The sequence below is a fragment of the Myxocyprinus asiaticus genome, chromosome 2 (assembly GCF_019703515.2).
Source record: "Myxocyprinus asiaticus isolate MX2 ecotype Aquarium Trade chromosome 2, UBuf_Myxa_2, whole genome shotgun sequence".
Taxonomy (NCBI): Eukaryota; Metazoa; Chordata; class Actinopteri; order Cypriniformes; family Catostomidae; genus Myxocyprinus; species Myxocyprinus asiaticus.
In genome coordinates this window covers 21,777,837-21,793,230 of record NC_059345.1, presented here as the reverse complement: position 1 = coordinate 21,793,230, position 15,394 = coordinate 21,777,837, and the positions used below count along the sequence as shown (strand labels likewise).

The 15,394-nt window shown below is 43.9% G+C and overlaps 1 protein-coding gene across 1 annotated transcript in view; it reads right to left on the bottom strand.

The window, feature by feature from the left end:
- Positions 1-15,394, bottom strand: part of dnah2 (dynein, axonemal, heavy chain 2) — a 299,507-nt gene that overhangs the window by 49,649 nt on the left and 234,464 nt on the right. Inside the window, exons 54-58 of the mRNA XM_051722679.1 lie at positions 13,567-13,716; positions 11,574-11,741; positions 10,976-11,136; positions 10,743-10,882; positions 962-1,094 (exon numbers count right to left, since the gene is read on the bottom strand). Of these exons, the coding sequence (XP_051578639.1) occupies positions 962-1,094; positions 10,743-10,882; positions 10,976-11,136; positions 11,574-11,741; positions 13,567-13,716 (752 nt within the window). The remainder of the gene's footprint in view (positions 1-961; positions 1,095-10,742; positions 10,883-10,975; positions 11,137-11,573; positions 11,742-13,566; positions 13,717-15,394) is intronic.

Here is a 15,394-nt window from a genome sequence, read left to right as displayed (position 1 = left end):
AAACACAAAACAAATAAAAATGCACTGACAGTTCCGCACTTACAATGGAAGATTATAGACATTTCTGTACACACAATATTTGTGTATTTTCACAAAATGAAGTGTGAGTTGAGCTTAAAAAACTAAACTAAACAAAGCAAAAACAAAAAAGCCAAGTAGAGCTTAAAGGATTAGTTCACCCAAAAATGGAAATTCTCTCATCACTTACCCTCATTCCATCTACTGTAAGATGTGTATAACTTTCTTTGGTCTGCAGACAAACAAAGATGTTTGGAAGAATATCTCAGCTCTGTAGATCCATACAATGCAAGTGAATGGTGATCAGGCCTTTTAAGATCCAAAAACAAGATAAAGTCAGTATAAAAGTAATCTATGAGACTCCAGTGTTTTAATCAATGTCTTCTGAAGTGATCCAGTTGGTTTTCGGTGAGAACAGACCAAAATGTAACTAATTTTTTACTCTACACCTTGACATTGCAGTCTCTAGACACAATCATGATTTCAAGCATGATTATACTCCCTAGTGCTTGACCCATGCACAAAGCCCTAGATTTTATGATCGCGAAGAAGACTGCTGTCAAGATGTACAGTGATAAAGGAGTTATATTTTGGTCTGTTCTCACACATAACCAACTGGATCGCTTCAGAAGACATTGATTAAACCACTGGAGTCTTATAGATTACTTTTATGCTGCCTTTATCTCCTTTTTGGAGCTTCAAAGGCCTGACCACCATTCACTTGCATTATATGGACCTACAGAGCTGAGATATTCTTCAAAAAAACTTTGTTTGTGTATTTAGAAGAAAGAAAGTCATACACATCTGGGATGGCATGAGGGTGTGTAAATGATGAGAGAATTCTCATTTTTGGGTGAACTATCCTTTTAACTTATATTAAACCCAGAATATTCCTTTAGCATATTAAAGGGTCCATGTGTTTTGTTTCATTTATGTGTCTCACCCCATCCACATTCCCTAAAGAGAGTCCATCCAAACATCTTTCTGCCACTTCCAAAAGAGCGTCGCGTGGCCATTCACAAAACCAGTCTATTGTCGTGCAGTTCACCAATGCTGGGTACTGTCGAATACGGTTCCTAAAAACACACACACACACAAACAAACAAACAAGCCTTAGTTATAATAAGCTCACCTATCTAGAATGGCTTTGTTCTGTAGACAGGTCAAGATGCTATGCATTAATATGTCACAAACACTAATATCACCTACCAGTCCAGTAAGGCTTATTAAAGTCACACTAGTGCCAGACCAATCAGAGTGAGTGCTTAGATGGTTTGGGATGTCATATTTATTGAGTCAGGGCCCTGCGTGTCATGTTACTCACAACTACCTCCATCATGTGATGGCAGATGCAAATGAGCGATTAACGAGAACATTTCCCATGCATGTTTCTACAGTGTTGGAAATGTGACAGGCTGTCACAAAAACTCCCAACTTACAGAGAGAGTTTTTGCCGGTCATCGACTGGGGGCCAGTGAGCAACCTACTGTGTCTACTTATTGCTTTCTCTCATTATACCTAATATTTGCCATTATTATTGCTCTTTCTTGCTCTCTTTAATTTTTCTTGCTTATTGCAGTACAAATGTGTTTTTCATGCAAATAAAGCCACTGAGGCTGAAACTGAGTGAGACACAGCCAGCTAAAGACAGGGAGAATTAAACAGAGAAAGTGAAAGGAAGGCAAATATACTATATCTTTTATAATGAAATTTGTGAGTTTATGACAACATGCAGTAAAGAGATTGTAGAAGGAGGGTAGAGCTTTGTCTTCCTGATGTGTGTGAAATGACAGAGGTAGAGAAATGTACTTCTCTCTTTTCATCTAATTTCACACAGTTGTATCTTTCATCCACTCTGAAATCAAACACTGAGTCATCAGTTGATTCACGAGCAGCTATACTGTGTGTTAGTCTGTTAAACTGTATATTGGCGTTCACAGCGTTCACTGTAAATCAAGCCCTCAGAGAGAGATCTAAAGCTATAAGAAGCCACAGGATAGATCTCAATGTTAGCATGAAAATCGAGGCTGACTCAGATATTTGAACATGTTAGATTATAAGCAGTAGGCGTGCATGTGTTGTATTACAGACAGCTATATTAAATCTATGCACATTTTTTTTGTGGAGACAATGCTGGAGTGGTAGCAGGCTACAGTTATGCCCCTGCAGGGATCTGGTATTTATATTCCCATTAAATATCTCTGATGTAGAAAAGAAAATAAGAGGGAGAGAGAGAGAGAGTGTGCTAGTACATAACAAGTACAGTATGTCTTTGCCTGCCAAAACATGAAGGACAGTGAGTGACTTTCTTTTCTATCTCTATCACTAAACTTATGCCCATTTTTATATTATTGGCACATTTAGTCTTAAAGGAATATTCAAGGTTCAATACACTTAAGCTCAATCGTCAGCCTTTGTGGCGTAATGTTAACTTCAACTTGTACCCCCTTTTAAAAAAAAAAAAGAAAAAATCTGGGTTACATGAATACACTTACAATGGAAATGAATGGAGCCAATTCATAAAGGTTAAAATACCCACTTTTTTAAAAGTATAGCCACAAGACATAAACTACATGTGTGTTAACTGTGTAAAGCTGTATCCAATTTTACAACTTTGTTGCCATGATGATGTAACGTTGTAAACCTTGTAATCCTGGTAATTTAGTAGTCCACCACAAAACGATGATTTAAACAACTTTACAGCTCAAATAATACACAAGTTATAACAGAAGAATTCATGTAAATGCTTTTTTTTTTTTTTTTAATGATAAGCTTCACATTTCTGCCTTTAAACCAGCCTCACTGTAACCTTTTTTTTTTCTTCAGATTAACAATGTTATATTGATTCACATATATGAACAACGTAAAACAAAACATATATACACAGAATCATTTAGAGGGGGTCCAACAGAACCGATGTAAAATCTTGAATGTGTAAGGTGCACCCTTGTGTCTCTAGATGCCGTTTTTATGTTTTTTAGAATCCTAGCTCATTCTCCCTCTTCCAATTCCAAGTTTAAATCTTTCTCCCATAATCTCTTGAGAGTGGTTGAGGCTCCATCCCCCAGAATCTGAATTAACAAGGAGTAATACACTGATGCCTCATGACCTTTTCCAAAAGAACTAATCATCTCTCCTAGAGTATCTGCTGCTTTAGGGGGGTGTATGCTATTCCCAGAAATAGTACAGAGCAAGTGGCGCAGCTGTAGATACCTAAAAAACTGAGATATGGGGATCCCAAAATGTTGAACCAAATTATCAAAGGATCTCAACACACTTCTCTCATATTGGTCACCGAGTGCATTAACCCCCCTCACAATCCAGGGCAAGACAGAACAATAATGGGGAAAGAGTGGATTTACTCTATCCAGAGTCAAATAATCTGAAATTAATCCATTTGTTTGTACCGCTGCTACAGGTTGTCTATAAAGTAACTTGATCCAACCAATAAATGTACTCCCAAACCCATACATTTCCAAAATCTTAAAAAGATAATCCCATTCTACCATACCAAACGCCTTTTCGGCGTCAAGTGAGATGGCAGCGACCGGAGTCTGATCATTTGCCACTGACCACAGGATATTGATGAAACACCTAATGTTATCAGAAGAGCTACGACCCCGAATAAACCCCACCTGATCTATATGTATAAGAGATGTCATAACTTTACTTAATCGATTAGCTAGAATTTTTGCCAAAATTTTTACATCTAGCTGGATCAGGGAAATTGGATGGTAACTTTTACACTCGCTTGGATCTTTGTCCTTTTTAAGAATCAGACTGATCCGGGCTTGTGTCATGGTTGGCGGAAGCTTTCAATTCTTTAATGATTCCATATAAACTTCTAACAAAAGTGGAGCCAGTTCTGTAGCATAAGAACTAAACTCAGAGGCAAAGCCATCTTTGCTCAGTCATCAATTTAGGGAGTTCTAATGGTTCCACAAAGTTTCTAATATCTTCATCAGTACACGAAGACATGGAACTATAAAGATCAAGATAGAACTCTTTAAAGGCATTATTAATATCAATGGCCGAGGTAAAAATGTCACCACCAGCAGATTTCACTGAGGGAATGGTAGAAAAAGACACTCTCTGCTTTATATATCTAGCCAAAACCTTCCCTGCTTTGTCCCCCAACTCAAAATATGACTGCCTTGCCCTGAATAACCAAAACTTCACTTTCTGCGACAAAATAGTATTATATCTGTATTTCAATCGGGTCAATTATCTGAGGCCATTAGACGACATTCGGCGCTTCAGCTCTGCCTCGGCACTTTTCATATTCCCTTCGAACTCCACGAGTTCTTGTGCTTTGGATTTTTTCATGAATGAGGCACACTGTATGATCCGACCCCTAAGAACTGCCTTAAGTGCCTCCCAAGCCACGCCCACAGAGGATACTGAGGACCAGTTGGTCTCCATATAGACATTGATTTCAGCCTTTAACATTTGTTGGAAAACAGGAGTTTGCAAAAGGGTTACATTAAAGTGCCAGCTGTATGATTAATTTTTCTCCATATGTGGCAACACCTCTAAACTCATCAGGGCGTGATCTGAGAATAAGATGTTTCCAATTGAGCAATCAACAACAAATTAAATTAGGGATTTAGATATATATATATATATATATATATATAAAAAAATCTATTCTTGAATAAATCTTATGGACCAATGAAAAGAATGTATAGTCTCTACCAGATGGGTTCAAAAGTCACCAAATATCTGCAAGACCAAGATTTTTACACATCTTGTGAAGCATCAATGTTCCTCTAGGGGGCTTGCACACTTTTGCTTCACTATGATCAAGGACTGAGTCCATAAATAGATTAAAGTCTCCTCCCAATATTATATCATGAGGGGTGCCAGCGGCTTGCAACATCCCTTCAAGATCTATAAAAAAGCCTTGATCATCAGTGTTAGGTATTGCTGCTGCTAGGTAAATAATAGCCAAAACCAACATTTGCCCCAGAATTTCTGCTAAAACAATAATGACTCTTCCTAATTTATCTATAATCAGTTTGAGACATTTGAATTGTAGATGTTTACTTATCAATGTATTGACTCCCCTGCTCTTACTTGGGCCAGCACTAAAGAAAACATGTCCACCCCATATCTTCCCAAATTTTTCAGCTTCCTGTGAGGAGAGATGCGTTTCTTGAAGAAACACTATTTCATATTTCTTATGCTTAAGAAAATAAATAACCTTCCTTCTTTTTATGGGGTGCCCCAACCCATTCACATTCCATGTGGAGAAAGATAACCCACTCATATTAATATTTGACATTTTGATATAATAGAAAAAAAGATTATACAGACCACATTTCAACATTAGTGCAACAATCAAACCCCAAACTCCCCCCCGAACCAAACAAACAGAAAAAAGCAAAACGTGCGCATTAACCCTGCGCACAACAGCACCAACTGGCATCCATCCTTCTAAACTCAAAAGATCCATGTATGCCTACAAGAGCCCCCACGACAACTTTGCCATCGGATTGCTCAAGTCCGGTGCTTCTGCACAAATTTTGTAAGGCAAAATTACCTAACAGAAAATACTTTGTAAAACAAATTCCAACCAACAGGCAGAATAAACACAAAGAATGTGTAGATTAATTCACAGAACTGTCTCGAAGGTGTGTTCCTCCACAAAACAAATTCCAGCCAATATAAAGCCGTTCAGTTTCCTCGGACAGACAAACAAGTGTTCAGTGAGCCGGCTGTTTACGAGTGAAGCAGATGATGTAATCATTCCAATGACCTGCAAAAATACTCCACAAAAAATCATGGTTACTTGTGTAACCTCCGTTCCCTGATGGAGGGAACGAGATGTTGTGTCCATGTAGTGACACTAGGGGTCACTCTTGGGAGCCCGAGACACCTCTGGTCTTTGATAAAAGGCCAATGAAAATTGGCGAGTGGTATTTGCATGCCTCTCCCCCGGACATACGGGTATAAAAGGAGCTGGTATGCAACCACTCATTCAGATTTTATGCTGAGGAGCCGATATAAGGTCCGGCCATTTCAGCGGGTAGTTCAGCGTTGTGGCAGGAGGGACACAATGTTTCGTTCCCTCCATCAGGGAACGGAGGTTACACAAGTAACCATGACGTTCCCTATCTGTCACTCACTCGACGTTGTGTCGATGTAGTGACACTAGGGGTCCTTATACGAAACGCCACAACTGGCTGAACTGTGTTACGTGAACTGGCGGTGTGTGGTGGGCAGACTGCTGTGTGCCTCATAGCCAGCACACCAGGTCGACACATAACCTCCCCCAACATAGTTATGAGTGTCGAACGGCCCTTTCTGGGGACAAGTCGACTACCCAAAAGATAGAGACAGGCTTAATCCAGTCGTGGCCTCTTTTCCCCTTCTCTTTTTCCACTCCCTAAAAAAGAAGGGGGATTATCCAACTGGGCCACCAGGTCTAGTCGGGGGGTGTCCCTCCCAAGGGGAAGACACCGCGGAGACCACACCTTGCCCAAAGAGAGGGGGGGATATTTAAGTGGAAGAATACGTCACATGGTCTTTCCAACCATGTGGAGAGCCTTCAAGGTAGATCCTGCCCAATGGGGGAGGAGTTACTACAAACATGGAGACTGGGGCAGAGGGGTTCTGCCCAAGGAAGACGCAGTTTGTCAGCAGGGAAACGAACTAGCGGAAGATATATATCACATGGGGTTAGCCTTACAGGGAACCGCCACATGCGGAGCACCTACCCCAGAACAGGGCTCTTAGTTAGCGTGTGTACTGGGCCGGCAGCGAGTCTCTCCGAAGACTCGACTGCCACAGGGCTCGGAGGAAGTCAACCAGTGAACAAAGTTTGTGAACACTACTGGGAATTAATGGCGCACATCTTCAGCTCCAAGGGAGGTGGAAAGCGCTATGTGCAAGCGATACACCCGGCCGGCTATCCCGGGCTTATCCGCATTGTGTTGCGTGCCACTACCTGGGACGAAACCGGTTCCACCCGGAGGTTGTAAAACCTTGCAAAGGTGTTGGGGCGGTATGTTCTGGGTGAGATATGCCATAGTTATGGCGTCAATGAGCCAGTGGGCGATCCTCTGCTTGGAGACAGCGCTTCCTTTTCGCTGTGCGCCAAAGCAGACAAAGAGCTGCTCAGAGATTCTAAAGCTCTGCGTGCGATCCAAATAGATGCGTAAAGCGCGCACCGGACACAGCAACGACAGGGCTGGGTCTGCCTCCTCCTGGGGCAGCGCTTGCAGGTTCACCACCTGGTCCCTTAAAGGGGTGGTGGGAACCTTGGGCGCATAGCCCGGTCGGGGTCTCAGGATCACGTGAGAGTAACCCTGACTGAACTCCAGGCATGTTTTGCTGACAGAGAACGCTTGCAGGTCACCTACCCTCTTGATGGAATGAGTGTAGTCAGGAGGGCAGTCTTCAAGGAGAGTGCCTTAAGCTCGGCTGACTGTAAAGGCTCAAAGGGGGCTCTCTGTTGACCCTGAAGAACTACGGAGAGATCCCATGAGGGAATGAGGTGTGGTCTGGAGGGATTCAGCCTTCTGGTGCCTCTTAGGAACCTGATGATCAGGTCATGCTTCCCTAAGGACTTACCGTCGACTGCGTCGTGGTGTGCTGCTATGGCGGCAACGTACACCTTCAAGGTGGAAGGGTACTGCCTCCCTTCCAGCCTCTCCTGCAGGAAGGAAAGCACTGATCTGACTGCACATCTCTGGGGGTCTTCACGTCGGGAAGAACACCACTTAGCGAATAGACGCCACTTAAAGGCATACAGGCGCCTCGTAGAGGGGGCCCTAGCCTGAGTGATCGTGTCTATCACCGCGGGTGGTAGACCGCTTAGGTCTTCTGCGTCCCATCCAGGGGCCAGACATGGAGATTCCAGAGGTCTGGGCGCGGGTGCCCCGTCCCTGAGAAAGAAGGTCCTTCCTCAGGGGAATTCGCCAGGGGGAAGCTGTCGCGAGGAGCGTGAGGTCCGAGAACCACGTCTGGGTGGGCCAGTAGGGTGCTACCAGGACGACCTACTCCTCGTCCTCCCTGACCTTGCACAGGGTCTGTGCAAGCAGGCTCACTGGGGGAAACGCATATTTGCGTAGGCCAGGGGGCCAGCTGTGTGCCAGCGCATCTATGCTGAGGGGAGCCTTGGTTAGGGCGTACCAGAGCGGGCAGTGGGAGGATTCTTGGGAGGCGAACAGGTCCACCTGTGCCCGTCTGAATCGACTCCAAATCAGCTGGACCACCTGAGGGTGGAGTCTCCACTCTCCCCTAAGGGAAACCTGCCGTGACAGCGTGTCCGCTGTAGTGTTGAGGTTGCCCGGGATGTGAGTGGCTTGCAGCAAATTGAAGTGCTGCTGACTCCGGAGGAGGAGATGGCGGGCGAGTTGTGACATACAACGAGAGCGCAGACCACCTTGGTGGTTGACATATGCTACCGCTGCCATGCTGTCTGTCCGAACTAACACATGCTTGCCCTGGATCAACGGCCGGAACCTCCACAGGGCGAGCAGAATTGCCAACAACTCGAGGCAGTTGATGTGCCAATGCAGTCACGGGCCCGTCCAGAGGCCGGCGGCTGCGTGCCCTTTGCAAACAGCACCCCAGCCCGTTTTGGAGGCGTCTGTCCAGACCACGACGTGCCTGGAGACCAGTTCTAGAGGAACACCAGCTCGTAGAAATGAGAGGTCGGTCCAAGGGCTGAAAAGACGGTGACAGACCGACATGATGGCCACGCGGTGTGTCCCGTGGCGCCATGCCCATCTCGGGACTCGAGTCTGGAGCCAGTGCTGAAGCGGCCTCATATGCATCAACCCAAGCGGGGTGGCCACCGCCGAGGACGCCATATGCCCCAGGAGCCTCTGAAAAAGTTTCAGTGGAACCGCTGTTCCCTGTTTGAACACCTTCAAACAGGCCAGCACCAACTGAGTCCAACTCCAAACCGAGAAAAGAGATGCTCTGAATCAGGAGGAGCTTGCTCTTTTCCCAGTTGACCCGAAGCCCTAGTTGGCCTTGTGACCACCCCCGGAACAGCCTGGGATGGGGGAGGAAGAGGCCTGTCCTCGTAACCCGTGGAGACTGCCACATCGGGGGCGGCTGTGTGCCACAGCTGGGCACTCAGGGGTGGAAAGGGCACCGCTGGAGCGCCAATCCTGCAAGAAAAAGCCCGTGGATGGTAGTCGTGGTGACGACCGTACGCATCGGGTATGTGACCCAGGGAGGAAGGAAGCCGCTCTTTTGCTGAACTGTTGGGTACCGCAGCCACTTGGGCGTGCAGCGAAATCAAACAAAAAGGCAAAAAAAGATTTTCCACCTGGCCCTCCACCGGGGGCTGGAGTGGTCTTCCTACCAGCTCCACGTAAGTGGGTTCCCTCATCCCTGGGTTGCCCGTCTCAGGGGGGCTTTGAGGACCTCTGTGGATTCTTCGGCGCCGGCAGCGTCGGCTTCCTGCGGTGGGCTCCACGCCGGGGCTGGGCCGAAGGGGCGGGTTGCGGCGGAGCCGGTGCAGTCACCGCAGGGGTACGCAGGGGGTGCGGGATCTTGAGCCGCGCTGGGGCAGGATTGCCTCCGTCTGCTGCTTCACCATCGAGAACTGCTGGGCAAAGTCCTCGACGGTGTTGCCGAATAGGCCCGCCTGGGAAATGGGGGCAGCAAGGAACCGTGTCTTGTTGGCCTCACCCATCTCGACCAGGTTGAGCCAAAGGTGGCGCTCCTGGACCACTAGTGTGGCCATCGTCCGTCCGAGAGACCGCGCCATGACCTTCTTCTTCCAGAGGGCGAGGTCGGTCGCCGAGCGCAGTTCCTGCATCAAATCTGGGGCGGAACTACCCTCGTGCAGTTCTTTCAGCGCCTTGGCTTGGTGGACCTGCAGGAGAGCCATGGCGTTCAGGGCAGAGGTGGCTTGTCCAGCAGCACTGTAGGCTTTAGCCGTCAGGGACGACGTGAGCCTACAGGGCTTGGACGGGAGCTTAGGGCGTCCACGCCAGGTGGCGGCGCTCTGCGGGCATAGGTGTACCGCGAGTGCCTTATCCACCAGGGGAATTGCTGTATAGCCCTTGGCCGCCCCGCCATCGAGGGTAGTGAGAGCGGGGGAACTGCGGAGTCGGGGCCGGGCAGTGAAAGGTGCCTCCCACGACTTCGTCAGCTCCTTGTGCACTTCTGGGAAGAATGGAGGGGAAAAAGTCATATCATTCAAATCAGCTTCAAAATTCACATTTGAGGTATGACTGTATGTAATTTGTGTTGTAGAACAAAACATCCACGTATCGTCAAGTAATGTTTACCACAGACCTTATTTTACACATAAGTTCAAAAACCCCATTATAAAAACCCATAGGAAAATCCAGAAGGAACCCATGGTGAATTAGACTTCTGGGTTCACCTACAAATTGACATGGCTGAACAGCTCTATTGAACCTGGAATAATCCTTTTATTCATTTGTAGTTTACCTTTCTTAATTGTTCAATTAATTTTACTTCCTTTAACGTTTTAATCATTAATGTAATTTTTGTTTATTCAGCACTATTTTATTTTATTTTCATAATTATTTTGCACTACTGAAATTTCTTTTCATTGTTTATATTACAGTATTAGTTTATTTGAACTACTGTTATTTTACCTTTTTTGACTTATTTTGACCCATTTCTCATAGTACCCAGCTATGCTGCAAATGCTTTGTCAATACAAATGCATAGTTATTTGTCACACAAATAAAGCACACTAAAGTGAAATTGAAATTGATAGAGAGCACCTGAATGGATCTCCCACAGGGCTCATACACAGCGCTATGTGCAGGTTGTTTCTGACGCGCTCTATCAGGTAGTTAAACATGGCATCTGGCGTCTCCAGGATATTGTCCTTCCTGGCTGAGTCTGAGAGAGCATTCTGGATCTATACAAACAAAACACATGGAAAATCTGTTCTTATTGTCACTCATTTTCATTTATTGTCAAACACTGAAAAAATGTATATGAACACACATACCTCATCGAGTTCGTCTGCTTTATAGAGGTTGGGTACTTCCCCTGAGCTCAGGATGTTGTTAATGTCTTCAAGGAAGGACTCGTCCGTGATCTGTGTGTCATTAAACAGGAACACAGTGGGCTTGTTTTCCACTCCTGTCAGCCGATAGAGCTTTTTAATGTCTGCATGGGGAGATTAAATATGTCAAATACAGTATCTCAGCATTGAGGCCACATTAAAGTATACTGTAAAGACTGAGTTTATGCATAACACAGTATATCCATTTGTCCAGCAGCACTAAAGACATCTTCATTACCAGAGACACTATTCTTCTGCATCTGGAAACATTTACCACATGTCACAGGCAGGACACATTTATCAAATCCTTTGTTATATAGTACATGATCCTCATTCCAATGCTAGAAACATGACATGTGATTGAAGAAAAGCTCAACATAGCTTCCTTACAAAACTTGGTCTTGAAATACCATTTTACATGCTTGAATGTATTGATAACAAGTGTTGGATGTATACCTTGGATGCACTGTAATTCGCTTTAGATAAAAGCATCAGCTAGCTAAGTGAATAAATGTGAATGTAAACTGTTTGCAGTACTCACCCTCTCTAAACTCTTGTTTGCGGTACTGTTTGGTGACCTCCACCTGGAAGAGCGTAAACTTACAGATGAAAGTGGCCAGTCTGGTTAAACTCTGCCTTCCTGAGCCTCCAATTCCAACCAGCAACATATTCCCTCTGAGCTGACTGATCACACGTACCACACGCGTTACTGTGGAGGCAGAGAGAGGGTGATGTTTCCATCATTAAACCCATAACAATGCATGTTATAACCATAACAATTAATAATATGTGTCATTTGGGCACACTGACATATCAATGCAAACAAACAGACATATGCACACATCATTCCTGCAGGAGGCCAAACAAAGTAACGATCACAAAGAAAACTAACTGCCACCAAACCATAATTATTTATGAACACATTTGAACATAAACATGCGCGTTATGCTTGCTAATTTCAATAATAATCAATCAGCTATGAGCAGCGAGTGGCGTGTCATTGAGCCGAATATTTGTGACTTGTGAGACGCAATCACTTAGCTGAATGTGAGACAGCTTTAATGTCACAGTGTGGTGTGTGTGTGTGTGTGTGTGTGTGTGTGTGTGTGACAGGATGGATATAAAGCATTCTTATATGCATTTTTGACAGTAAATGCCTGTATGCAACTGAGTGACATATAGGCTGGGGGACCGGCCACCTAATTATTCTCCCTGCTGAGGGGTTTGTAATGCGTTTGCGTATGTCTTTGTGGGAAGGAGAGGGGTAATTATTCATGCTGGTGGGGGATCAGAGGGCTGCAGTGTGTGTGATTTTGTGGAAAGTTATACTTGTGTGAGTGCTGAATAGGAACTGTAGCTTGAATGAACAGCAGATTGGTCACTGATTTATGGGACTTGAGGATGTGCTCTGAATTACAGATATTGTGATGTGGTTGTAACCATATGATGAGAACTGGAGTGTAAATGTTCCATGAATGTGGATGACGTCTATAGACTCCTTTATCGCCACACAACCAGAGCCAATGGAATTTGTTCCTGCGACTTGAACATGATGTCATCATAGATGGCTAAATCACAGGGACAGTCCCCTGCGCAACCATGATCATTTATTGCTTCTTTTGGGGTTGAACATTTAACCTTTCAGTTACCAGCCCAGATCCTTAAAGGTGCACTGAATAATGTCTAGTGCCGTAGATGCAGCAACATTCAAAAGCAAAAGTGTATTCTGCGAGTGAAACCATCCAATTTCAGGGGATTATCGAGATTAAGAGGGTAATATTCAGCTGTTCATGTGATCTCAACATGCAGCACTCATAAATGTGTGCTCAGCACCATATGCACAATAAAGCAGTTTTTGACTGAGACTGATATGACTAGAGTCTTCATCTCATGTAAGTGTACATCTTTTTGTATACATATTGTTCAAAAATACTATTCATTTCCTTACATTTAAAAGCCAAAAAAAACAAAAACAAAAACAAAAAATCACTAAGTGCACCTTTAATCAATAAGAGTGAATGAATAAACGTTACATTTATATAGCGTTTTTTTGACACTACACTCAAAGCACATTACATAGTAGACAGGGGACTCTCCTCAACCACCACCAGTGTGCAGCATCCACCTGAAATGATGCGACAGCAGCCATAGTGCACCAGTACACTCAACACAAACCGGCTATTGGTGGAGAGGAGATGGAAGAGTGATAGAGCCAGTTCATGGATGGGGATTATTAGGAGGAGGCCATGACTGATAAGGGCCCATGGGGGGAATTTGGCCAGGACACCGGGGTTGCACCCCTACTCTTTACGAGAAGTGTGATTTTGAATGACCACAAAGAGTCAGGACCTCGGTTTAATGTCTCATCCTAAGAATGGTGCCTTTTTACAATATAGTGTTTCTGTCACTATACTGGGGCTTTAGGAAACACACAGACCATAGGGTGAGTGCCATTTCACCCCCAAATGCCACAATAAGCCACATCACCCCCAAATGTATGGTTGTGGTGAACTGCATGGTGACCGTGTTCTCACCGTGCTCTATAGCATCTCTAAAAAGCACCAGGCTCATTGGCACCACACCAGGCGTTAGATTATAGTCCTCCAGTTGAGTCTCCATATAAACCTTCAGAGCCTTAAAGTCCAACAGGTCCTCATACACGTGTGGCTCCTTCAGGAAGTCCCCTACAAACACACACACACAGACACATACACACAAACATCATTAATAATATATGGGTGTTTCTGGAGCTCATCTGGTAGAGCATGGCACTAGCAACACCAAATTTCATGGGTTTGATTCCCAGGGAATATATGGACTGATAAAATGTATACCTTGAATGCACTGTCGCTTGGTTGCTTTGGTTTAAAGCATCTTCCAAATGTAAATATCTGACAAATGTAGATATATGCAGGACTAGACATGTCACATGTCAAAATGATCAACCAATGTATTAATTAAAAAAATTAAAATGTAAATAAATGAATCATTGTTGATTTAAGTCATGTTTAGAAATGCAAATAAATATAACAATATAATAATAAATATATAAATATATAAATAAATGCTACTTTTAAACAGCATTTGTAAAGTAGCATTTACAAACTGCTTTTCTCTTTGTCAGTTTAGTAAAAAAATATCACTGGACAGTTAATTATGACGAAGCAAACAATGAACTTTCAAAACAATTTTAAGAAGTAAATAAACAATGTATTTCCATTTGAAAATGTATTTACTGTATTTATTTAAATTATTATTTTCAAATTATTATATTAGATTTCTATTTTTAGGTGGCAGTCATAGTCCTCCATATATACAGTGGCAGCCAAAAGTTTGGAATCATGTACAGATTTTACTGTTTCGGAAGGATATTGGTACTTTAGTTCACCAAAGTGGCATTCAACTGATCACAAAGTATAGTTAGGACATTACTGATGTAAAAAACAGCACCATCACTATTTGAAAAAAGTCATTTTTGATCAAATCTAGACAGGCCCCATTTCCAGCAGCCATCACTCCAACACCTTATTCTTGAGTAATCATGCTAAATTGTAGGGCTACCCCCTGATAGTCGACCAAAGGTTAGTCCATGAGAAGAGTCTTGGTCGACAAAGTTTTGATTGGTCGGATGGTCACAGAAAAAAACTGCACATAAAAACGACGTATTACCGCTGGTTGGACGCTAGGTGGTACTATGGGGTAATTTTCATTAAGCAGGGTTAGGGTTAAGCCTACACAATAAAGCAAGACACCTTAATTTCAAATTTAGAACTTTATTTTTTATTTATTTTAACTAAAATTTCTAATGAACACTGGCAGTGTTTTGTTTGTTTTGTTCACAATTCTTATGTTTTTTGTCTTGGATGTTGTCTGCCTTATCGTCTACGACAGACAAACACTTTTGGAAATTGGTTCAGCAATTTCACACCGTAAACCAGACTTCAAATTCCTCAATGCCGACCCGCTGTTTACAAACACGCAAGCAGAGCCCTTTGACTGGGCAGTCCGGATGCGGAAATGCAGGAGGAAAAGGGGAAACAGAGCCAGTGTTCTCATCAGAGTAAGACGCCGTGCAAATTGACCCCCGCTACCCAGTATTCTACTGGCAAATGTTCAGTCTCTGGATAACAAGCTCTGCGAGCTGAAAGCGCGGATCTCTTTCCAACGAGAGAAGAGGGACTACTGTATTATCTGCCTAACAGAAACTTGGATGTCTGCGGAGATTCCAGATTCAGCCATTGAACCCGCGGGGTTCTCCATGCACCGAGCGGACAAAGCGAAAGACCTCTCAGGTAAAAGCAGAGGTGGTGGTGTATGTTTTATGATCAACAAATCCTGGTGTGATCAGAGGAACGTACATTC